The 26,537-nt window shown below is 43.2% G+C and overlaps 1 protein-coding gene across 20 annotated transcripts in view; it reads left to right on the top strand.

Annotated features, from left to right (window-relative positions):
* RBFOX1 (RNA binding fox-1 homolog 1) overlaps positions 1–22,083 on the top strand; it is a 2,033,116-nt gene extending 2,011,033 nt beyond the window's left edge. For 11 of the 20 annotated variants that reach the window (XM_025416568.3, XM_035717217.2, XM_025416563.3 and 8 more), the window contains 3 exons: positions 3,370–3,422; positions 17,687–17,762; positions 18,133–18,388. In XM_025416568.3, the coding sequence (XP_025272353.1) occupies positions 3,370–3,422; positions 17,687–17,762; positions 18,133–18,280 (277 nt within the window). In that variant the 3' untranslated portion in view covers positions 18,281–18,388. Of the gene's footprint in view, positions 1–3,369; positions 3,423–17,686; positions 17,763–18,132; positions 18,389–19,307 lie in introns of those variants that run through there. The other 9 variants (XM_049111427.1, XM_025416573.3, XM_025416566.3 and 6 more) reach the window with 3 other exon arrangements.
* The last annotated feature ends 4,454 nt before the right edge of the window (positions 22,084–26,537 follow it).

The following is a 26,537-nucleotide window of genomic DNA, read 5'->3' as shown; positions in this document are numbered from 1 at the left end:
GGGTTGCCTGGAGGCTAGCATGGTGGGTGGCAAAATGGAAGTTGCAAAAAGAAACAAAAGCTGCAAGAGATTCATTAATTCAACTCCCTTTCCACTCGCATTTATAGCTTACCCAGTGCTTCTCCGCTGTGGCTGATAGACAGCCAAGCATCTCCTAAACTACCTCATTCTACACCCTGCCCCCACACCAATTAGGCTAGGACCACAGGAGAGAAGAGCATTAACATTACTTTAACCTCTCCTTGTAGGGCTACAAAGCAGCCAGGTAAGAACCATTCAGCTATACCAGTGGCCCTCATACAACCTTGGCTTGTATGAGACTCACCTGAAGCTCTTTAGAAACTACTAGTGCCCAAGACCCACTCACAGAGATTCCCATTTAACTGATCTTAGCTGTAGCTTGATCACTGGGAATTTTAGAAGGGCATCAGGTGTTTTTACCATGTTCAGCCAAGGCTGAGAACTACTTAGTCAGACTTTATCATCTACAACCAGTTTGCTGAAAGTCAAGTATAACTGCTTTTGAAGTTTATTGTCTTTTGTCTGTGTTGAGCATGCAGAGCAGACTAGGGTTAGCATAAGGGGTCAGGCTCCGTACGAGTCTCCTCTCTCCTCTGAGAAGTAAGCCCACTGTCCAGAGTGCACCTGCACTGCTCTGGTCATTCGGGTTGTTCTGACCTTGCTTGGGGATAGCTCACTTCCCAGCTACATCATTAATCTCTTTGATCATACTTCTCTCTGGTCATTTGGGGTAAAAAATTCCACAGAGAGGGTCATGGATGATCCATTTATGGGCTAAGAGATCGTTTTTCTGAAAGGTCAAGTAGGGAGAAACATAATCGTATATAAAAAATGGTATAACATAGTGGACAGAGACATTGCCATGAATCCTGTCCCTTATAATTCTACCCAGATTCTTCTACTGGCCTCACATGTGGGCCACGCTGGCCTGGCATCCCTCCCCAGGCTATTATTTGCAGGGATTTCCTATTAATTGTACTTATAATTAGTTGGTGAAAGGGTAGCATAGTGGGAGGCTGATCACGCAAGCTGACTGTATGGAATTAATGAGCTCCATAGAAAGGCAGTTTTCTGAAATGTTAGGGAAATCTTCCTGGATGTTGTAGGACTGTTTGCGTGGAATTAAAAGGAAAAAAAAAAAAAAAAAACAATCCAGAACTGATATATCCAGTACAGAACTATTTTTTGCAAATGTTCTTTTTAATATTGGCACTGCTACAGGGTCCATGGCATATTCCTTAAAATATCACTATTGGTGATAACTTTATGCTTTGACATAGATTTGGTTTGATGGTCGGCTGTCTTCTGAGCCAACTCTTGAGTCATCCCTTTGTTCAGAAATTTGCTCAGGAATCATAAAGCACTCTAAAAAAATTCAAAATATATAGGTTACCCGAAAGAGAGGAAAAAGAAGGGAATGGAGAAATGATAACATTATTTTTCCAGAGTTAGAGTATCATGTCCTAAGGAAGAGTGCTATGAAGGATGACCATCATATTTCCAAAAATTCTGGCACAATTAAAGAAAAAGTTCTAATGTCTTTATAAACATACTTGTAGTTTGCATTCTTACTCGTTTTCCCTGTTTATCAAACATCATTTTATATCTGTTGGTTGCCTCTCATTGTTTTCCTAATGTTTAGCAAGTAGGACAGTTCCTTAGGGAAAATACAGAAGTGGGAAGCAAGGTAGCAGAATCTTCTAGGATTATAGGGTCTGCATTGGATAGAACCACTTAACTAATGAGGGCCACCCCATAAATAGGAGAATGGCTATAACAAAGAGCCTGCCTCTCTGGATAAGGGTCAGGTCGCCACTCTCAGTTATGGTAGTCCTTCTTGTGAGCATTCTAGAAACAGAAGTCCTTCCAAGTGTTTGTTTGGCCTACCCATGAATCCCATGCATGTAATTGGGGTGTCCATATCTTACTGCCCCTGGAGTAAGTCAAAGGTGAACAAGTCAAAACAAATATTCAACCCAAACATCTTCATTTTCAGGGATATTAATTATACTGCTGCTCCTCAAATCTCAGAAATTGGAAGCCAGGTATTGGTGGGGCTCAAAAAGTCTGCGCCCAAGCAAAAAGATAGCAAAAAACCAGTGACACTAACTTTTAGTCTTTTAAGAGAGGTGATAAGTGAACTTGGCTGTGACTTTCATTATGTGGAAGAAAAACATACAGAAGACTATTCTCAGAGCATGTGTAATTTTGCTTAGATTTCATTGGTGTGGAGAGAGCTAGGATTTTCAACTGGATGCTAAATTCTAGTGAATTTTCCAAGGGTAGCTCTATTTATATTCCAGGGATATACCTCTTGCAACAGTGAAACTCTCTTAAGGTGTTTTAAGAAATGTTCAATCACTAGATACTTTTGGAAGCATTAAGACATTTGAACGAGACCAGTCAAACTAAGACCCCCAAAATGCATTTATCTTGCTTCTTAATGATTCAGACGCACAGTAAAATCTAACGAATGAGAACCAGAGGCTCCAATGTGCCACTTCTGAGGCATTTAAGAGCCTCGCCAATCTCATTGGGGGCATTTTTATAATCTGCCTCACCCAGACGTTCTTATTTTTAGAGAAATAAACAGTATGTCTGACTTAGAACACATTTCATTGTGCAAATGCCACGGTTGGAGACATCCTAAGAGAGTTTTATCATCATTCCGGATTTACTAAGTCAAAGTAAAAATAGCGTTTTCCATTTTAATTTTCTTTTAAATACTGCATCATTAAAAATAATTTGGTACAAAAGGATTTATTCCAATAGATGAGTGTTCTTACCTTCTTTATGTAGCCAGCCTAATTTGATGAGGAAATTATTATCCATAAATATGATACCATATAACATTCTTTTCTGAAATGGCAGCATTTCTTTTTATTTCCTTTAAAAAGTTTTTTTTTTGGTATTATACTACAATAATAAAGTCTGGAATTTTATGGTTTTCGTAGGCAGTATCCCCTTTTTCCTAACAGACCGTCCATATTTTCTTTAAATGTAATCTCCATTGAGTGCAGAAATCCAAGGACAGTTTGAGTTGCCCTAGCCTTAGAAACGTACCCTGGCATGACTTTCTGGTAACACTCAGTATTAATATGATGGTGCAACAGTGTGTACATGGCCCCCGTTCTGACATCACCATGATTACGTTGGCGAGGTCCCCCGCATGCCTGTTTCATGATCTCTCTAAACTCTCGAAGTCCAAGATATATCAACACATTTCCTTGCAACATCCATTCAAACAAAGCACCCCTCCCTCCCCGCATCTGAATACATCCACCCAGTTGGCAGAGAGCACATTTCCCCCTGAGCGAGCAGTATTGTGAATTTTATCTTCTCTTCCAGAAATCAGTTCGTCTTCGTTGCAGCAGATGAAATTTCTTGTAACACCTCTGCAGGTAACAAACATTGCTACTTCTTGATGCATCCATCCAAAGCTCAGTATTCTCTCTCTCTCTCTCTCTCTCTCTTTTTTTTTTTTTTTCCTTCACATGCTGCAGTTGGTCACTCTAGAAACTTGAGTTAAAAAAAAAAAGACAAAAACAAAGTCCATATATCTTTGGAGTATAGCTGAAGCCTTAGGCTCTGCTGTCTAAAAAGATACTAGGCATTTTGCTAACTTGGATATTTTATTTCCAGTTTTAATAAAACATGATCTAGAAAAGTAAGACTATATTGAATGAAGCCACAATACAATCTTATGGTATAAGCAGTGTTCTTATGTTAAAATGCTGAACAGGGGAGATTAAGGACACAGATGTGTGACTTGTATGCTGACATATTTTGTCTGGGTTCACACAGATGTATATGTGAATTATTTGGGATCTTTACTGAATGACTGGTTATAAAAGACTGAGTCCAGAAAGCTAGAGGCATTGGGGAATGGAATTGTCTCTGTCTCATGAGAAGGGGATCTTTCTTCTATGAATCAAAGATCCTCTAGCTCCTTTCTTTTAAAACCTATTACAAGTAGCAGGATTTAGAGAGACAAAGTCTTCTGCTTTTGGAATCAGGGCATTGGCAAATGGAAATTGCACAGTCGCATGATGTGTCCATCAAAATAACACCTGTCTTTTTACTTTGATGTGGTTTGGAACAGTTACGTTTAGACTTTCATTAGCATGAAATTGCTTGATTAAATGTCAAGATTAGGTGAGTGCTAACAGATTCGGGGTTGTTTTTTTGTTTGGGGGGGGTTGTTTTTTGTTTTGTTTGCTTTTACGCCTAAACTTTGACCAAAACCATGACTAGGAAATCTTACTAAGATGTTGCTTCTAGCCAGAAGGGAGGACTGTTTAGCTCATTAACATGTAGTCAAATATGACATGACCTTCAAAAGCCTACATTAGATGGAGCCTTGCAAATAGAACTTCATCTACTTCCAATCACATTTTATCAACGGAGCAGTGAATAAAGGCTAGTTTGCTAAACGCTTCACTCCCTACTTTGAGTCTTCGGTGAGAAGGAATTAAAGAGAGGACATATTGCTAGGCACATGTCCCCAACCCTGTCTGTTCGAAAAAGTCGGGCCGGTTTCATTGATAGAATCGGTCTCAATATTTTTCATGGCTTAACGTCTTACCCAGGGAGTCCCAAGAAGTGTGCATGCTCATGTTTTAAAGTGCCAGCTGACTCCATTTTTATAAAACCCCTTGGACAAGGGCTCTCTTGTTCCCCTTCCTCAACCCCTAACCTCAAAGATCTGTTTCTCCCTATGAGAGGTAGTGACATCCCTAACACTTCGCCAATCCTTAATGGTAGAAGATGGATCATTGCGTAGCTGGGAGGCGGTGGGAAATGTTCCTGGGATGCAAGAGACATTTACCATCTTCAAAAGCTTGAAAAGGGAGCATGTGTCTGGAGGGGTAACTGGCTGGGGTGGGAGGAACGTTGGTTTTAAATGGTAATAGATGCCATTTGCGGATATGCTGCTTAGCACAGCCTCGGCTCTCCCGTGGAGATGCTCTCTTGTTCCTGTGTGTGAAATTAGCTTCGGACATCACAGATCACACACTGCAAAGTCGCAGGTTCAAGAGATAGACATTGATTTCATCCCGTGACTTAACAAACCTTACCTTGTAAGCAAGTGGTCCACAAACAATATTCCTAAAAGAGGCCACAGATAATGAAAGTTTGCCTGGGTAGAGCGAGTGTTTTCACCTACCTTATCTGATTCAGGGTGGCTGCTTGGTAAATTCTTAATGAATTGCTATTGATCAGATTTCAAATTGAGAGAGATATCCCTGTTGCTTTGATGGCCATATTAATAATATGTTGTATGCTTCATAAGGTTCAATTTGAACTCTGAATTTTGAACCAAGCATGAAAAAGGAGACACCCGTATCAATCAAATGTCAAATTATCTCCCAGCCAGTCCTCCCTCCTCATAGAATGAATATGGACAATCAGAACTGGTTGGTCAACAAAGGTTGTGACTCATGGTTTAAATGAGGTCTCTAAGCGCTTCATCTGCACCCGTGCTGGGAGAACCCGGGACACCGCGCCCTCCACTTCCCCCCCAACTCTAACCAACAAAACCATCCCTGCATGCAGAACAACACTCCTTAGGGCAGGTCCCTTGAATCCTGGTATCTACTGGATTTCAGTGTTCAACAAAAGGCAAATTCTCTCTTTTAAAATGAAGAAAAAAAATCAATGAGATGCTTAAAAATCTCAGTTTTGAGGGCTTGATGGATTTTATAACTGAAATTCTTATAAAGATGTGTTATTCTTACACAGCTGCCCGTCGGGCAGAGCTGGCCAGTTTTGTCGAGGCTTGGGCTAAAGATGGTAAGACAAAAATTGCTGGGCAGTAGGATCTGCAGCACTGAAGGGATTTTCTTCCTGTCCCCAAAGGAAAAGTGACGATTTTCACTTGGGTCTTTTGGAGAGGATGCCAAAATGTCAATTCTGCTCTTGCCACGTAGAAGACACTTTTCTTGTTCGTCTGTGTAGTTTGTGAGACTATATTTACAAGAAAATTTGTTTTCTTATTCAGTGTCTCCAGCAGTGATATTCATTGTTTGGTTTTGGTTTTGGTTTGGTTGCTCTTGAAAGACAAGTGCTCACATGGGTGACACAGGCAACTGGCCTTTTGACAGCAGCACCAACCCCTCAACATGCATGTGCCCAACCCTCACCTTGGACACTCGGATAGCTTCTCATTCTGTAATATCAAGAACCTTCCATGAGTAGGATCCTACAAGGAAGCGACAACAAAAGGACAAGATGATTCTCCCTTCTTAGAACCAAGGTCTCCCTGCCATTGTGATTCACTAGAGCTTTTCCAGGACTGGCCAGTGATTGTAGTAGAAGTAGAATATGGGTCTTATACTCGAATGAAGGTCGAGAAGCAGGTTAGCTATTTTGGCAGAGCAGCAAGAAATTCATCTCAGTTGATTAACATGTAGTGAGTCATCACTGTGTATCAGCAAGTGTTCTAGGCCCTTAGGACATAGCATTAAATAAGCCGGGAGAAGCCTTTCCTCCAAGGAGCCTCCTATCCAGTGGAGACTGGTCACCCAACATACAGATGCAGAGGCATGTGATAGGTTTGCATGTCAAGTTATATAACAGCTATAATGAATCCAAGAGCAGAGGGGTAGATAGAAAATAGGATACCATGCTACTTTAGGTTCAGTGAGCAGAAAGGACCTCTCTGAGAGGGTGACGTTTGAGCAGGGAACTGAATCAAATGAGGGTGCGAGCCAGGTACGTCATCGTGGAACTGTAAGCATTTCAGGCTGAATAAGCAGCAAGTGCAAATGCCATGTGGTTGACGCATGCCTGAGGTGGCCAGGCTCGGCTGCACATCAACATCATGTGCAGCGTAGCCACAGCATATGAGTACAAGTGAGAGTTTTGGAGATCAAATCAGGAAGACGGCTAGGGCTCAGAACAACTTAGGACTTGCAGAATTTGAAACCACTCAAGATTTAAGTGTGGTAGGAAGGCACTGGAGTGTCAGCTGTGATGTGCCTTATTATTTTAATGATGAGTTAGACTGCATTATGGAGAACAGATCACAAGATGACAAGAACAGGAGAAAGAGCACTAGCTGGGAGTCTCTTCCAGCAGCCCAGGGAGAGGGGGCAGGCGGTAGGATGACGGTTGTGGAAGAGCCAAGAGGTGGTTGGCTTTTGGGCTGTATTTTGACAGGAGAACAAGCAGGATAGGCTGGCAGATAAGAAGCATATGAAGCTCAGTCCATGTTACACGAACACACTCTCCCTTTTGCTTCAAGGCGCATCAGTTATTTCCATGGAGGGCTGACTTCTTATCGCCATGCTGAGTGAGCCCTCCATCCCTGTAGTAGTAATTCCTCAAATGGGCTTCACTGAATTCTCCAGGGTGTAATGCTAACTTCCTATCATTTGTGAGCAAATTCTGTGTGCTAGCATGATAAATTACATGTATACATAGATACCCTCGTGTGTGTGTGTGTGCTTGTGTATACATGCACATATGACCTATTACATCAGCTCAGTGAGGCAGATGTTACCCTCATCCTCATCTTGGAAGTTACAAAAAGGAAAAAAAATAATGCTCCAGCCCAGAAAACATTGGTAACTTGCCTCAAATCCCAGTGGTGTCCATCTGATGACAAAGTTCTTTCCACTAAACCATGCTGCTCCCATGTGCTCCTTGTACTTTGACCTTGGAACATTGACCTTTGCCTCCAAATGGAGTTCTCCTGCTTTCTTTAACTGTGCTATCTTGCTCCTTAAAAAAACTAGTATTTTTGAGTTGTTAAAATGCGGAGAGGCCCTAGGGAACTTGACAGTTCTCCAAATGGCTGTTCTACTGGGTGTTTATTTGACTTGGCCCATCCCCTTCATGCAGCAGGTGTGTGTTGAACACTCTAATGTGCTGGGGACTGGTCTAGGTGCAGGGACAGAGTGATGAAGGGAGCAGCTGACTTACCAGGCAACATTCTGCGTATCCCAGGAGAGAGGGCTGAACAAGCTATGTGTGTTCCAGGTCAGTTCTCCAGAAGTCTATCTTTTGTTGAAAATCAATGGCTGAAAATCAACCAACAGGATAATCCATTCCCTGAAAACTACAAGAAACTTTGAACCAATTGTTTTGGCTGCTGAATCCAGATGCCCCCTGCCCAAGGGAGTGTGTATGCATGCTTGTGTGTTTATGGGGTGCAAGTGGAAGCTAGGTCTCTGTCAAGCAGCAAGTCTTGCCTCCTCCACTGGACCAGTACCATATTGGAGACATGGGAAACCAACCTGGGAACACACTCCCAGTTCTTGAGTACTGGACACTAGGTAAGAGAGGGGGTCTGCAAAAAAGCCTTGGCTGAATGAATGGCCAAAGCCATTAAAGCCAACCCCTGTAAAGAGACTGCTATATACTTTATGAAGTAATTATCAGAAGCAAGTTCATGGCCACACAGGGTGTCATCATCCCCTTCCATCCTTCTATCCCCACCCAAACTGCATGTATGTGCACACACAGGCACATCAACACATACCTCCACGTCCATGCAGCCTCTGATAATATTGAGAAGTTTCCAAATTGGCCATTCCCCTAATTGATCCTTCAGCAAACTTTACCTAATTGTCTTCCTTACATTTTGGTTATTTGATTATTCAGCAAAGTCGTCATGCAGCAAATTGATTTGTAGTTAATTGGTCTGTTTCCAATAAAGTGTGATGTGTATTATAATAGGAGAGTGCAGGGTGTTCAGGGAACATATAAACAAAGGAACTTAGTAAAAATAATTATAACATTTATTGAGAGCTTGCTGTGCACTAGGCATTGTTCAAAGCTAGTTACAGGCAATAGCAATACCCTATAAAAATAAAATGTCTCTATCACTTTACTTATAAAAATTAAAGATATCCAGATAGCTCTGAATTAGCCTGGGTGAGGGAGTGCTGTATCAGTGCAGAATTTGAATAAAAAAATAGAACAGCAGTTATCAAATGTTAGAGCGCATGAAAATTACCTCCAGAACTTATTACAAATGCAGAATCCATTTCCTCTTCCCATGCCCTTGCCCCAGAGATTCTGATTTATAGGTTTGGAGAGTGAGCCTGAAAATCTGCATTCTTACAAGTTCCCCCAGATAATTCTAATAGAATCTCCTGGGTAATTCCTAATTTTTTAGGAACCACATTGCTAATCAATCAGGAACCTTTCTCCTTTCAGTGGTAATGAGAACATAGAGTAGGTTTTTCTAGAATTGTGCTCTGCAGTATGGTGGCCAATAACCACATTTGGCTATAGGGCCCGTGAAATGTGGCTGGTCCAAATTGAGAAGAACTGTAAGTATAAAATATATACTATATTTTGAAACCTTAGTACAAAAATTATGTAAAATATTCCATTAATCTTTAAGTTGATTACACACTGAAATGATAATATTTCAATATGTTAGATTAAATAAATATATAAGGCTGAACTGCTCCTGTTTCTTTTTACTTTTTTTTTTAAAGATTTTATTTATTTATTCATGAGAGACAGAGAGAGAGAAAGAGGCAGAGACACAGAGAAGTAGGCTCCATGCAAGGAGCCCAATATGGGACTCGATCCCGGGACTCTAGGATCACGCCCTGGGCCAAAGGCAGGCACTCAACCGCTGAACCACCCAGGCATCCCTCTTTTTACTTTTTTAATGTGGCTACCATAAAACTTAAAATGGCTCATCTTAGGCTCATTATATTTTTATTGGACAGTACCATTCCAGAGCCAGATTTTCATTTATTTTGCTCAAATGAATATTCAAAGGGTTTGATTAAAACATCATGGCAGATAATCTGGATATTGGCAGTATATCCTGACTTTGTGTTTTAATTTTGCCTCCAAGTGAGAGTAGAGTTAGTGTGTGTGTGTGCTCGCGCGGACTCATTCCTCTCACCCTGCTAGTTAACCTCTCAGAATCTTTGATCTGCTTACAGGAGGCTCCAGATGTTTACTTCAGGGGTAGTTCTGACACAAATACTTCACGGGCTTTAGTGTCATGACCCCACCTGGGATAGAAGGCAATGCCACCTTGATAGCATCAATGATTGACAGTCATTTGGCTGCTAACTGGTAACCAGTAACCTTCATGTCAACCTCACTACGACCTTATACAGTCAGTATGTACCATTACCTCCATTCACAGATGGAGGAAGTGGCTCAGAGAGGAGATAAACTTTCTAAGATTACTCTTCGGGGTTCTCCCAGTAGGTTGAACCCTAGCTGGGGGGCCATGTTGATTTCAAAGCATGATGGGAATCTCTTAGTGGTTTTGGTAGAGTGGTCATCAGGACACTTTCTAGAAACAGGCTTTCTAAGAGGAGGACAGCCTTGAGCTTGGCATTTAAGCGAGTATGGCTATGGGCCTTTTATTGGAGCAGGCATTCCAGAGTGAAGGAACTATGGCCAAAAGCAGGACTTACTGTGTCTTCTCAGCTCCCAGGCAGTGGCTATTACTCTGCTCTGATGAATCTAGAATCAAGATTCTTATCTCAGACCTGTTCTATTGGGATTCAGAATTGGAAGAGGTTTGGAATTGCACAGAGGGTACAGAAAGTACAATGCCATCTGATTTGCCATGGGTGGTATGGTCTGTTTTTCATAGATGTTACAGGTTTACATGTAAACAAGTTACAGTTCAGAGGTGTGACCATTTGGATGAGCAAACTCTGTGACTCCCCATTTAGAATATAAAGAGTCCAGAAGATGCTTTCCCCATTGGTTCTGAGCAAAGAAAATGTGAGGCTGAAAAATGTATTAAGTGATTGGTAAAGGTGATCATTTCAAATCCAGGCAAAGGAAGTGAGCAACAATAGAATTCAGAAATGTCAGAGTCAAGTTGAGATGACTTCATGTTGTTCATTTGGAGAATTTCTTCTATTTGTACTTGGGTTTTTTTTTTTTTTTTTTTTTTTTGGAAGTTTTGCTACATTTGAGGTGGCTTTATAGATGTTTTGAGTTACGGGACTGGATAAGTTTCTCTCCCATGTATCTTGAGAAGATTTTTAGAAAAAGCTTGGTCACCCCACCCCCTCCCATGGTCTACAAATGTATAAGTCATGGTCTAGATTAAAGCTAGGAGAGGCTATAGTAGTCAAAGAGGAGTGAATATGTTCATATAAGACCTCAGACCTCGGTGGACTCTCCATAGGAAAGTGAATGGGAATATCCCCTTTTAACCCATCTCTCTTTAAATTCTTCCTCAATACATTCAAGTGGTTTCCATCTAATACTTTAAAGAAGATTTTTCCCCTATTGTGACAATCCAGGATGAATGGCTTAAGGTCCTGTGAATCCTCTTACTTCTTCCTGTGGAGATGAAACAGGTTGATTAGTATCAGTCGTTGCAGGTCTCTTTGCAGTGAAGAGATTAATTCATTGTCCTTGCTGTGTAAGACCCTGGAAGATGTGCCCCAGATCTTGGCCATCATTACCATTTCTATCCTAAGATCTTCTCAAACCAATGCACATTATGCTAACCCAGATTACACAGCCTGAAAATTGTGATCTAATATTTGAGAAAGGAGGGTTTGCCCTCAGCCTTCTTGGTTGTCTGGTAGATGTTTATTTGCATGAAAGTGAGAGCCATTATCTGCAAGGTATCTCAAGCTACCCCAAACCAGGAATTGGAAAGGCCTTCTGTGGCCTCCCATATTGTGAGCTGCATTTCTTCATCTTTTGAAATAAGGGATTTTGTCTCCACCCTGAGCTAACAGAAACCCACAAGCCAAGGGGACCTGTCAGATCCTGCAGTCCAAAATCACCAAAGGATTTGTCAGAAGTCTTCCACCTTCCACCAGTAAGGACCTGGGATCTTACTATGCTCTGCTGCATTTTTATGTAATGATGAGTATGAGATGGGCCAGCTGGAAAATAGAAATGCCGGTAACACTCTATTTTTGAAAATGGATTGATTTGCAGTGGATCAGGGTAGGAACTAATACAATAGCTGGAACAGAGCTGAGGGATTCCAAAGCCCACTTTCCTCCATGTGGTCTTTTGCTTCCTCTTCCTGACCCATATTCACGTAGCTCCTTCCCAGCCACTGAGAATTGCCGAGAGCAGAGCATTTTCCCAAATGCAAAGAACGCCTGATCTGGAACGGTGTTCCAGGTGCTTTCTCTCTGGATGGGGGTGGGGGGGTGGAGAGCAACAACTTATCAGTGGATTATACCCGCAGCAATGAAAACCAGGGGGTTTTCTTTTAAAAGTCCTTTGGTTTTCATTTGGGAAAGCTCAAGAAACCAGAGTGACGAGGTGGGATGAGGATCCCCTCTTCCTGTGCAGGTTAGCTTCTGTCTTTCTTCTCATTGGATACCTCTGACACCCAGAGCAGTGTGAGCCATACTGGGATCCAGAGCCCAGTGGCCCTTCCATAGGGACGTGAAGGAAACTTGCCTTAGCTAAATCATTGCTCTCCAAATAGCAGGCTGTTAGAACTGCAGGGTTATGGTATGGTACCCCCTTTGTATATGGTCCTGTATGTGTGTGACTGGCATGGATTCATTTTCCCAAATGTCTTTCAGACTATATCTTCGATATAATTAGAAGGGCACCTATAGCCCCTGACAACAGTGCAGAGACCCCAGTGATCAGAATGCATACTCTTTTGAAAGCATGCTCTGCAACACTTCTGAGTGTGGTGGGGGCACAATCCTCCAGACCTCCTTGCCATGGTTGGGCTGTCCAGGAGAGCTACATGCCACTGGGAACTTCATCTGTAGGGTGGGAGATGTTCACTTAACTTTCTGCAACCCAGGGTTTCCCCAGCTAGCTCTGGGACAGGAGGCATGGGGAAGTGATGATACAGGAAGAATAAAGATCCATGAGGGCATAAAGGCTCTTAATTGAGATATAGAATAAAATACAGACAGTGAAATTAATTAGTGTTCTTACTGTGTCCCTATAAGAAAATCACTTCACTGCTGGAATCCTGGTGTGGGTACCAGCACAGCTCTATTGTATTTCATTAGCATCCAGCTTGTTTCAACTGGATTCAGATGTTAATAATAAGTAATATTTGCATTTCTCAGTAGAGTTGACAAAGCACTTTCACAAACACAGGTTCTCATTTCCCACTCAACAGGCAGCATAGTTATTCATTTTACTCCAGCATAATCTTAGGGTCAAATGCAGCACTTCTAACCACATCTGTAACTCATAAATTAGATAGTGCTTAACTCCAAATATCTGTAGGTTGACTGCTAGAGCTACACGCAATCATGTTAGAAGAGAATCTTGCCTCTACAGACCAGAGGTGTGGGCAGCAGTGAGAGCCTGGCTTGGCAACTCTGCATAAGATTCCCCACATCACGATCTCTTATATCTGTAGACTGCTTCAAAATGTACCCTGGTTTCTTTCCATGCACTTTATCTATGAATTAGATGGGGCTGAGACTCAACAATACCACTTAATGGACAGGAAAATGAGGCTCAGAGAGAGAGAGACTTACCTAGTTTTTGAGAAAGGACATTGCAAAGGCAAACTTGAACTTGGATCTTCTTGTCCCATGCCTTGTGCTCTACCCAGCATCATGGGTGGCCTCCTGGTTTTTACTTGCTGCTAAGGTAAAAAAAAAAAAAAAAAAACATGGGCTCATGATGACCTGGCTGTAAGCCATGGTGAGGTCATCAGCAGAGCTGTTATCTTCTATTTCATTGGTTGGCTTTTCCCTAAATGGTTTTGAAGAGCTTTCCAGCATCTTGGCCAGTCTTCTGTGAACTCTTAGGGGTGATATGAAATTACGCTCTGTACTTCCAGAGTCCCCAGAAACTTTTCTTTTGAGTATCTTGAAGGGTTTTGAATGTCTCTGGAAGCAGCTGACCGAGAATCTTCAGAAAGCCTATCTAGAAGAATCTTTGCTGCTGACAGGATCCTAAGGATGGGTGCCAGTGTCTTCTGGGACTCACTTCTTTCCTGTTTGCTCCTCCCTCTCCCTGCCTTCACTCATGCAGCAGCATTGGCTTGGCTTTCTGTTCACTTGCACTGTGGCCAACTACTTTGGTGGATGCCGGAGGTAAAAAGGTGAACAAAATAGACTTAGCCCAGCCTCCATGGGGCTGACCTTCTGGGCAGGGGTGGGAGGGGTCAATAATCAGGTGGGGATGTAAGCAAACAAAATGGTTAGAGACTTGCTACGTTACATGAAGGACAGGCAAGTACCAAGGCTGTAAGGAGAGAATGAATTTGCATGTGTTCACGGAGTAGTGATGAGGACGGTGTGCCTGGAATATAGGGAGCAAAGGGCAGAAGGGAACATGATCGGATGGAAAGAGGGTCAAGGGCAACTCATTCAAGTTTGGGTTTTATTCTGGGATCAATGGGAAACCACTGAAGGGTTTTAAGCAGGGAAGTGATATGATTAGGTTTATATTTAACTAGGTAGATGATGGATGGATAGATAGGATATGATAGATGGTAGACTTATTAGCTACAGATATAAATGGCTGATGGTTTGAAGAGGCAGGAGTAGAACAAAAAGACAAGACTGTTGTAGATTTCGTTCTGATGAAACCCTGGCGCCTTAGGTTAGGGTGGTAATAGTGTGGAATGGAGTAAAGTAGACACATGGAAGATTTCATCTGTAATTTCTGATGGATGAGATGTGGGGACATGGAGACCATCATGACCTGATTGCATCATTGTCCACCGCGGCCAGGGATGGGTGGCATGGAAGGTGACGATATGTATAAGTCGCTCATAAAATGGCAGGCGTAAGACATTTTCCCATCACCCCTATCGGGGTCCCTAGGAATCGCCATTTTTCCTCTGGGCTGTGCTTAGCCAGCTCTGAGGACATTAGGTCACTGACGTGCCCGGCATTTCTGCCGCAAGAGTAGCACTCCAGTCCACATCTTCCCTAATAACCTTGTGTCTAAATTGTAGTGTCACACAAGGGCGTGTTTAGAAATTAGCATTTGAAAAGCAGCCTCCTTGCTTTCAGTTTGAGCTGACATGGTCCCTTTTCCTCTGTGGAAATGAAATTTATTAATCATAATAAAACCATCGGATTCTGAAGGTAGAGGTCACCCTGAGGAGAAAAGGAGCCTGCTCATTTACGAGGAATAGTTCAGTGCTGCTGTATTTTTCTTCTGCCTTGGAAAAGAATACGGCCAAATTGTTACCTTGGGTTTTCCACGAACGTTGAAGCTCTGCCCAGTGTTATAGGCAAATAAGAATTTACCATTAAAGTACGTGGAGGGAAGAGGCAGGAGCTACATTCTCCTCGAACACATTCAGACTACCAATATGTTATCGCCTCAAGAGAGGAAACTTGCCACGGTAATACCATTCCTCAAGTAAAAAAAAAATAAAAAATAAAAAATCTCTAAATGGGCATTTTCATACCCGTTTTAAAGGAATACCATCAAAGCGATGGTATGGCCTCATTTACTAAATTCCCAAGGATTTAGCGAGGCTAAAAAAGCGATGCTCTGGCATCATTTACTAAATTCCCAAGGATTTTCAGTTTGTCTTTGCATTTTATGTCCTGTTCATAAGACCAGCTTTGGTGGGTGAAAGTGCATTAAAATAATTCTATTAGTGGTTTCTTTTTTCTCTAGACCAATGACAGACTATTTTCTCACAAAATGAAAGTCAGCACCAAAGTCATATATCATGTCCTTTTACCCCTAATTCACATCTACTTCTAGTTATGTGGGCAGTGGCCCAACTTGGGTGACATCTGTGAATATAAGAATTCTTCAAAAACGTCATCCTTCATCTTGTTTGGACATACATCCAAACATACGTCTCTGTCTTGGACTTACATCCATTCTTCTTCCAGCGAGAGGGAGCATTGTTGACTGAGGGCTGTCTGATTGAGACAAATCAATCAAGGATGCTCCAAAGAATGAAAAGTCAAGGTTGACTGTTCACAGGTGACCCTGAGAGGGTCACCTCAGAAAAGAAACATCCACTCCTGTCCCGGCTGTGGAGGATCAGGAGAACTGTGTGTTGAAGCGGAAAGCCTCATCTCAGTTATCTGAGCTCAGTGCCCTTTGAAACACACAAGGAGAGTTTAGGAGTAGGGCACGTCCAGTGACAGCTTGGCATCATCAAAAATTTCTATTTGGGGTCTAACTCAGACCCTAAGATTTAAAGAACTTGCACCCAAGCTTCTTCCCACTGTCCCAGACTCCACAGTATGAGCAACCAAGTGAGACCCATCCAGTACATTCTGAAAAAGAAGATTGGAAGAAGGTGGGGGAAAGCCGGGAAAGGGAAGGAATACAAATACACGCGAGTGAGACCTTAAGAGATGGGAGGTGAGCTAGTACAGACAAACCATTTCTTCCTGCCTAGTTCCTTCGTTCCCTAAAGCAAAGTCCAAGAGTCACAAGCCATTGATAATGGACATATATCGCATGCAGTGGCCGGTACACGCATCCCCCAGCTGCTGTGAGTGTTGGTTGCTAATGGCGCCTAGCTGCTCCCTCCTTCAGAGAACTACCCACTGCCAAAGAGGGTCATTTTAACTCAGAAATTGTCCTCCCTCCTTAGGGAAGCCCACAGCTGATGCTGAACTTACGTGAGTATTAAAAACCCAATGTACTCTTCTCCAGGCGGGATTAACTTTGGGGTGCAGCTCACAAGGTCACGTAGACTCCACGTAGCGAGACTCCAGCTCAGAGCCTATCCCTGCTTCTCTTTTTCTCTCATTCTCCAACCTACTTGCCTCTCTGTCCTCTTTTTGAAAGTGCTCCTTCCAACAAAGCATGTGTGTAACAATCTCCATCTCAGACTCTTCTGGGGAACCTAACCCGGTTCAACCTGCACCTCAGCTTTGATTATTACCAAAGAACCAATGTCCATACTGTCTCCACAAAGGTATCTGGCAGGTCATTTGAGGAAGGGTGTTAGATGGCATGGAAGGGGCACACGGGTCACCCTGAGAGATTCAAGGATCAGCTCTCTGTTTGGCTCTGTGATATTGAGCAAAATAAACTCTCTGCCCTGTAATTTCTGATGTGTTGCTGTGGTCACTTCCAGACACTCAGTAGGCATCCATCTCTTCTTCATTTCTGTTCCAAAGCCTGTACTGGGAGGCAGCGCGGTCGAAGGAAGAGGAGGGGAGAGAAGCATAGAGAAACTCAAAGATGAGATCTCAGCATCAAGAAATATTGTTTGAAAAGTGTCCCTTCTCAGAACTTGACCACTGATGGTTAGAAGTTCTGGGGTGATAGGATCAGAATCAAATCAGACTAATTCTTGGGTGAGAGGGTGCAGGGGGAAGGCTGTACAAACCATTCCAGGAGCCTCCTGTTCAAGCACATCTGTTATTTCCTCTTCCGAGATGTTGGACCCTAACTGCACAGACTGAACCACACCACCCTTTGTGATCCACCTTGTCTCACTTGATTGGTAACAGCTAAATTAGGAGAAAAGAGAGTCTCTCTTGAGAATAACATGTCCTTTGTGAGTCCTGGGCTTCTTGAAACCACTCTTTCCAGGTGTTTCTTCTGTCTACCTCAATGTGTATTATCTCACCAGCAAATGTTAAATGAGCAAAAGAATGTGTTGGCCGCAGTTGGATCTCTCTCGTGTGGCAGATGGGAACGTGTTCCTAATCTCTGAAGATGAATAGGGCCCCTCCACACTGTCTTGGTATTTTTGTATTTTATGGTTGTTATTATGACTTTGTAATTGCATATTATGGATTAATCTTCACCCGTGTTTTCCTTTCAGTTACGGACGAGTTTATGCTGCCGACCCCTACCACCACACACTTGCTCCAGCCCCCACCTACAGCGTTGGTGCCATGGTGAGTACCAATCCCTCCTCTTCCTCACTTTTTCCTGCTTCCCTTCCCTTCCCCCAGCTGGGACCTTAGTATGGGTTGACGGTTGACGTCCTCTCACTTTCCCTTAATTGAATTTGTCTCTTGTGCTAACAGCAGCTAAAATGCCACATTAATCCTCCCAGTAAACTTGATAAATGTCTTAATTTCTTGGCAATGTAGTGCATGTAAGTTATTATATTTCTAATTTTGCAAGTCTCACCTAGCAGAGCACTTACCTTAATGGAATAATTAGTCATTTTGATAATTAAATCCATCACTAACAGAATGCAGTGTCAATGCAGAACTTTTTTTTTTCTTTTTTTTTTCCCTCCCTTGCTGCTCATTCACATAGCCCCAAGGTTCCAGCCCCAGCACAGACTTCAGAGGAGCTAAGCTGCACACTTCCAGGCCTCTGCTGTCAGGCAGCTGAGAATCTGACTGCCTCTCCTCCCCTATTACAATTCATGTTTAAAGTCATAGTCGCCCAGGAAAGAAAATAGAGAGAGGGGCACACTTTGTGTGTGTGCCTAGTACATAAGGAATTAGAAGGAATCAGCTGGGTTCAGGAGTTGTCTTTTGTTTTTTGGGGGGGTGTCTGGGTTTTTGTTTTGGGAAGGGTGGGGGGGAGGGCAAAAATGGGAGGTGAGGGTGGGGTGAATTTGCCTGTACCTTGTTCAACCTTCTATGCACTAAAACTCTTGAGTACAGTAAGACGTGCCCATCACGTGAGAGCGTATGCAATCATTACAAAGCTTTTGGCATGCAGTTTTCTGCTTGGGATCAAGAATATCAGTCCTTATCCTAAAAATAAATTCCCATAGGCATTCATTTGAATCGCCAATACTTTTAGAACAAAGAAATAGTTAAGTGCCACCTCATAACCATCTAAAGCCATGGCCAGACAAGTCACTGGAGCTTGGTCATAGAAATTCAGCCATGATTTGGAAACATATTATTTTGCACAAGCTCAATTACATCAAGCAATCCATCTGTAAACTCCCCTCTCAAGAGCAAATTCCAGCCAGGTTGTTGAGGCAAGTCAAGTGAGCAGTTGATTTAAATTTTCATCCTGATTTTGCATTCAGCAACTCTGCCTCAACACCTAGCCCACTTGAGGAATGTGTTGGAAAGGAGAGTTGAATCGCTGCATCCAATCAGCCGTCTATGTTCGGCCTCTTGAGTGTAGACTGAGCTTTTCCCATTGGAATGTCGCATTAATGAATCCAACAAGCAAACAAAACAAGACAGGGCCAACCCTTCCATTGCCCGGCCTGTGTCAGAGTCCTTCTTTCTAGCAGGACTGGCCGGCGGAATTTGGGCTCACAGGGACTTTCTCTAGAAAGAGCTGTTGGGGGAGGTCAGGATTGGCCCTGTCGTTAGTTCTCCGAGAATGACCTGGGATGGGTAGGGGGTGCCTCCATTTCGGTTGCTTTTGAGTGTCTATTTTTCACATTAGTCTTTTTTGATGATCCACGTGTTGCAAAAGGAAAATGTAAAAAACACACCCCTCAAATTGCTTTGTTTCAGAATGCTTTTGCACCCTTGACTGATGCCAAGACTAGGAGCCATGCTGATGATGTGGGTCTCGTTCTTTCTTCATTGCAGGCTAGTATATACCGAGGGGGATACAACCGTTTTGCTCCATACTAAATGACAAAACCATTAAAACCTTCCAATGTGGGGAGAGAGGAAGCTTTCCGAGGCCTGGGTATTGCAATACATGCAGTAGTACATCATTTTAGCAGCTCTAAAAATTAAAAAAGAGGAAAAAAATTACATTTTTTATCTTATACCTCAGATATTTTGTTCTGTGTATTTTAATATTGTGGGTCTTTAATTTCTGAAGGTTCCGTAGTTTGGTTGCTGGCTGTAGGAGTTTTTGTGGTTGAAATAGAGAGACGCTAGCTATGAATAAAAACTGGTTTAGGGCCATATCCAGAGTGCTATATCATGTAAATGAATTATATATGCTGAATCTTAAGCTACTGGGGTTATCAGCTGTCTGGGAAGAGTGTAAGTGACTACAATAGTCATTTTTTTCTGCATCTGCATTATTTTATTTTACGAGCGGGGAAGGGGTGGGAGGGTCTTAGGGGATGGGGACCGGGATTTGGGCTAAAAGGAAACATAAACTAGTAACTGATGAATCCAAACGACCCACTGCACCAACAATCATATATCAGCGGTTCTAAGTTACTCATTGAGTTCAAGCCAAAGGTTATGTTGTTAAGGGGGTGCTTCTCGAAGCACTTTGTGCATCCAAGTTGAATGAAGCTGTGCAAACCCACCCTTTAAAACCATTCCACCTGGCAGTATTCAGCTTCTTAACCAGCCGCTAGTTATTTAGGCAAAAACTGCTAGTTAGGCCATCAACAAGCATTCTTTTTATATTTCTTCCAGTATAATAAATTATTGATATCATTGCTGACTTTTATATTATGGGAGGGAAAAAAATAACATTAATAAAAAGGTGATAAAAAGCACTGTTTCTATTTTTTTCTTTTTTTCCAAAAAAAGAAAGTAATAAAAACTTAAATTCTTTGTACCAGTTAAAAAAAAATGTATAAAATTTACATCTGTGCAGTGGAGTTGTTAAGTTCTAGAAACAGTCTATGAAGCTTTAGTTTTAGCCTAGTAGAACAACTGTTAGAGACAGATGTATAATTTTTATGGAATTACATGATAATCATATTCGGATTTATAGAAGCATTTTACAAGTATTGCAATCATTGAGTAGAGATAATCATGGTATTTTCATCAGCTTGGTAATTTTTGAAACATGACTGTGTTGTGTGAGCAATCTGCAATTTTTCCGCCTGTGAGAGCCTGCCCTCCTCCTCTTCCTCGTCCCCAAGGATTCTCTCAAACCAGTATCTTTAGTTCTGTCTCCGAGGCCCAGGACACTTGTCAGAAGGAAGCAGAAAAACAAAACAAAACAAAAAAACAGTAGGTTCCACCCTCTTCATCCCCGAAGAACTACGTCCCCCACTTCGGCAGCAGGGCCAGAGCGACACAGCCGAAAAATTGCAGTTTGTCTGTACTTCTTCTGTTTGAACTCTTTCCATGTTATCCTGTTTACAAGTTAACCTAAGTTGGGGTATCTGTCACGGGTCTTCCTGTTTTTGTATTGAAATAAAAAACAAAACAGCGGCCAGCCGCCTCCCGTAGTTCTGCCATAGGTCAATCTTCCGTGTGTTTGTGCAGTGCGGAGCCCTACCGCCCGCACTCCAGTAAATTCTCAGCTCACCGCTGTGAACCCGCCAATCCGCTGTAACAACTCTGCTTTAAAAAAACAAAACCAAACAAAACTTAAAAAAAAAAAAGTGTTTGTGATCCAGCTTTCTCTTGTCATCCTATGTGCATGCAGTAAGATCGGTTGGATATTAAACCATCAATAAAGTTTCACAAGATTTGAAAACAAAGTTTCTGTAGCTTCGATATCTAAGACAGATTCTCGTTATCTGGAGAGGAGGAGAGAAGGGGGAGGGGGAAATGCTTAGCAGCCAGAAGCATGTCAAATGTTCTTTTTGGCAGGTTGACTGGGGTGGACGAGGGAGGGGCCAGGGGGTGTTTTATAGCATCACGGAGACATTCTCATTCCCCCACCTGGAGAACAGTGCTAGGACACTGGGTGCCCGGTTGATGTTTGTAAAAAACAAAACAAAACGAAACAAAACAAAAAACAAAACACTTGATCACAATGCTCGGCATCCTGCCCCCGGGGGAAGAAAGGTAGAAGGGACAGGAGCCTTGGGGAGAATCCAATGCTGTCTCCCCATTGCCTCCGATGTCAAAAATCCAGAATTTGCATTGTATTTGGAATCACAAACATAGAATTCTTACTGTGTTGGTTAAAGTAAAATTAATTTGCAGTTTTGATTTTCATCAATGAGCTGTACTTTCCCCCATGACTGTATGTAGTTTTAATAAAATCATTTAGAGCAAGTGAGTGCCACATGATGTTGCAAAACCTTTTGTCTGGGCACTCCGCCAAGATGCCAATAAGTCATTTTAAAATGTATGTCAGAGATGTAAACAAACATTTTGGATTTTTTTAAACAGTATTTATTTGGAATGTTTTCATTTATCTAAATAACTATTGCTATTATGAATTATGGAAAAAAGATTAATATCATGTGTGGCATATAGTGACTTCTTAACACACACATCACGCAATCTGCAAACCCAGAAAATGTGTATATCTGTCTTTAGAAATTAGTGTTTATATCACTTACAGTGGTTTGTGAATAAAGAAAAACTGGTTTGTAATATCAAAAAAATAAAAGCTTAGTCTGAAAAGGTACGTGCGAGTCGGTGTCCTGAGTCCTTTTGCTTCCGTGCGTTCCCCGGGACGGAGAGTCCGCGTGCACACGCATGGCCACCCTGGGTCCCGCAGTGGGTGGGGAGCAGGGGCGAGGGGCCCTGGTCCGGGTGAGCTGGGGAGGCTGCTCGTGCCCCCACCTCCCGCAGACCCACCTGCCTCCTGCAGGAGCACTGGGTGCAGCTCCATATTCATCTTCCCAAAGAAGTCCAGGAAAGTGCCCAGCCTTGTTTAGGAAGGAAACAGAACTCAGGCAACCTATTCCCCCAGTACACAAATGTCAGTCTTTGGTTGAAAACAAAAACAGCAAAAACTGCATTTCAGACAAAACACGTGTGCAAGTCCTTCACACAGTTTTGGGGTTGGGGCCGGGGGGCTTGGGTGAAGAAGGTAAACGTGAGCTCAAGGGCTGGAGTGTCCATTTCCAGCGTGCGCACCTGCGCCGAGGATCCTGCCCAGGCTCTCGTGTGCCTGATTCCATTGAATTCTTTAATGTTGCCATAAGCTTGAATCATTGACCCCATTGGGTATCTTAATAATATCTTAATCCTATCTCATTTAATGATCTTACCAAACCCCATCAGGTTGGTAACACATATAAAGACTAACAAAACGTGAGGCCTAGAAGCAGTTCCAGGTTTGAAGCCCCATCTGATGACTTGCTCGCTACATTCCAGGGCAATTTAAACCAAAGCTCTGTGCCCCAGTGTCCTCTTCCACAATTTGGGATCATGATAACACTCACCTCTTGAAACTGTTGTGTAGAATGAATACGATAGTCTACTTGGCAGGACTGTAAGCTCCGGTGATGTAAAGTCCCACACCAAGCAAGCGGCAAGTTCGGCCTTCCAGAAGGGGCCTCCTAACAGGAGGGGCAGAGGTATTCCCTCCTGGCCTGTGGAAGGCTTTTAGCTTTCAACTTTAAAAAATGAGAAATCTTACCCTACATGCCAAAAGCCGATTTTCGTTCTCCAATCCTCTCCCCACAATGTGGGCTGTCTTCGTAGCATTAATTACGCCATTTCAAGTATATCCAGTGATCTCTTTTCTGCAAATTCCTCATGTTTCAGACTCTGCAGCTCCACATCAGCATTGATTGCCCAGTGTCAACTCCTGAAAGATAGCATATTGTAAATGGAGACAAGAAGGCTCAATAGGTCCTATGATTTGCCCAAAGTCATGTCTAGTGACTACTGGAAGCAGGCTCCACAGAAAGTTGTGTCTGATCCCAAAGCCTGTGCTCTCTTCCAAAAACTCTGCTCCATTAGTGACGACGGTGGTGGTAGTGGTGGTGGTGATATCACGCCTGGGCTTCTGGTTCCCTCTTTACAAAACACGGAAGGCTATGTTCATTGTAAAAATTAATTAACTAGTTTACGCTGGCACATGGCGAGCAGGGCGATAATTATCCCCTGTAATGCTTAGAGCCCCTGCCCTGTCCAAATACAGGGATGGAAGTCTAGACAACAAAAGCAGTAGGATACATTAGAACCTCCGAAGCCAGGGTCTTCTCCAAAATGAAGATAAGCATATACATTTTACATAAAATATGAAGAAAATGTAAACGATCGCAGAAGTGAAAAGGTTTGTTAAAAGACTTGCCCAGTGGATGCTTGACACCTGCTCCTTCCTCCACCTGCATGTGGGAGAACGTAGGCAAACAGGCCCAAAGGAAGCCCGTGTGGGATGCGCATGCTTTGTGAGTACATAGAGGCCGTTAGTTTTGTGTGGATGATGCCTGGGAGGTAGTCACAGCCTGATCCCAACTATATTTTTTTTCGTTAAAACAGTATTTGAATTAAAAAGTAGGACCTCCTCCACGGTAAAAAACAAAAATTAAAAAATAATAATAAATAAAAATAAAACATCACAGATGTGATTCAGTGAGCTTCGACCACGATCTCCATCCCAATGTCTCACTCAACACCCCGGCCTCCTGGATTATTTATGATGGCATCTGAAGGCTGTGTCTACTTCCTGGGAAGGAGCCATTCTTATGTGAACAGAGCTCCGGGGAGCACTTCACTGCCTTTGCACACATGCATGCATGCACACGTGATTGTGCGTACCCATGCCCCTGCAGAAACACCTGATGAGCTTGTTGAAAAAGCACATTCTGGGACCCCAGGTGCTCTCAGTGCTCTCCGAAGGTGAGACCCGCTATTGTGTGGGGAGGTGTCAGCTTTCAGCCAACCTCCTGATTGTGTTCTTGTTGGATTGTCCCCACAGATCTGACCCTTTTACTGTCAAGAGAGCCCGTCCCTGTGCGTGCGTGTACAAGTGCACACATATCCACAGCACGTACCTACATATCAATGCATAGTCCCCACCTTTCTCTGTGATGAGCTTTTCACCAACAAAGTCAACAGCTAGGACTGAAAACAATATTCTCATGAGGGAGGATATAAAATAGTCATTTTTGTTGGAAAACTCCAGAAGACAGGGCTTTTGTGTGCACATGTGCACACGCACAGGTGTGCACAACTCTATATTGTATACTTGTGGGATTTGTATGTCAATTCTCTACATGCAGGCTTTTTGGAAGGATATGGAATTCTCATTGCGCAGTTGCTCAGGATTCAACACGATGCTTGAAACTGGGCCAAGGGCCAAGTTTCTCTCACATCCCAAAGCAGAGGCCCTTCATCGTGGGTGACAGCAGGGCCTCCCGCTGCTGTTGCGGCCCTGACGATGTAGGCCTGGGTGAACCACAGCCACTGCCCCCGGGCACTTGGGAAGGCGCCCGATGAGAACGCAGGCTGGCCCTACGCCCTGTGTCCTCCTCACCCTCCTGGAAACCGGTGGGTGGGTGACCTCAACGGTGTGCCTCTGCCTGGGGGGTTTGGGCTCCAAGGCTGCGGGGACCCCCGAGGGAATTCACCAGTTATCTCAAGGGGGAAACATTTTCCGGGTGATTTGTTATGAAAACACCAAGGATTCTTTTAATACGGTGCCATTTCCTAAAGGAATTAAGAAGGAAGCCAACTGCGAGACCAGCTAACATCTAGGTCGAGGCCGGCAGCACTCTACGAAAGCTCGCCTCCACACTCGCACACACATCACTGTCTCTACAGACCTATCTATGCGAGGCATTCGGTCACCTCTTCTAGAACATGCGGTGACAACAGTACCCACTTTGAGATGGTCCTGGAAGAGTGAGCTGAGTTTGAAACATGAAAAGCACTTTGCCTGGCATATAGTGTTTTCCCATTTTAATAATAAATCCTATCTCTAGCTATCCGTACAACTACACATCCATTTATATTTTATAAACTCACATAATTATATATATATATATTCATGCCTTATCTAGTCACCTAACGTGATTATACATACAGATCTACACGACCGTATATACATGTCAACTCACTGCATGCACACATGCTTACAAATGCTTTTTAATATATTATGCGTTTATTTTTTTTTATTTTTTTATTGGAGTTCAATTTGCCAACATATAGCATAACACCCAGTGCTCATCCCATCAAATGCCCCCCCTCAGTGCCTGTCACCCAGTCACCCCAACCCCCCTGCCCACATTCCCTTCCACTACCCCTTGTTCATTTCCTAGAGTTAGGTGTCTCTCATGTTTTGTCACCCTCACTGATATTTTCACGCATTTTCTCTCCTTTCCCCTATAATCCCTTTCACTATTTTTTATATTCCCCATATGAGTGAATCCATATAATGATTGTCCTTCTCTGACTGACTTACTTCCCTCAGCATAATACCCTCCAGTTCCATCCATGTCGAAGCACATGGTGGATATTTGTCGTTTCTAATGGCTGAAGAATATCCCATCATGTATATAGACTGCATCTCCTCTAACCATCATCTGTCGAAGGACGTCGCAGCTCCTTCCACAGTTTGGCTATTGTGGACATTGCTGCAGTGAACATTGGGGTGCAGGTGTCCCCGTGTTTCACTGCATCTGTAGCTTTCGGGTAAATCCCCAGCAGTGCAATTGCTGGGTCATAGGGCAGATCTATTTCTAACTCTTTGAAGACCCTCCACACAGTTTTCCAGAGTTACATCATGCACTTACTTTTAGGTATTAGCGTCACTATCATAAACACATTAGTGGACCATAAGTACATACGCTAATTCTTGCAAAGGGCTTAGACAGTGACAGAGGAGGCCACAGAGGACAGGGGCCCTAGTACTACTGCCCCCCGATGCGTTCCTTGCCCAATCCTCACTAACCAGCTGGCAGCTCCTGCCATCAGCCAGGCCCACCTGCAAGGAAGCAGACAGCTGAGCAGGCCCGGACGCTCGCTGGGGTGTGCGGCTCTGGGGGCTCCGATCCCCCTCCCCACAGCTAACCAGCCCTCGACCCACCCGGTGGCACCGCTGCCCTACACGGGCTGCAGCTATGAACCAAACCCCATGTCCTTACTATGTGCACGCTGCCCTCAAAGACCCGGCTGAACCACCAC

The sequence above is a fragment of the Canis lupus genome, chromosome 6 (genome assembly GCF_003254725.2).
Source record: "Canis lupus dingo isolate Sandy chromosome 6, ASM325472v2, whole genome shotgun sequence".
NCBI classification, from domain to species: domain Eukaryota; kingdom Metazoa; phylum Chordata; class Mammalia; order Carnivora; family Canidae; genus Canis; species Canis lupus.
The sequence above is the reverse complement of the archived record's forward strand: the minus strand, read 5'-3'. Positions and strand labels throughout refer to the sequence as shown.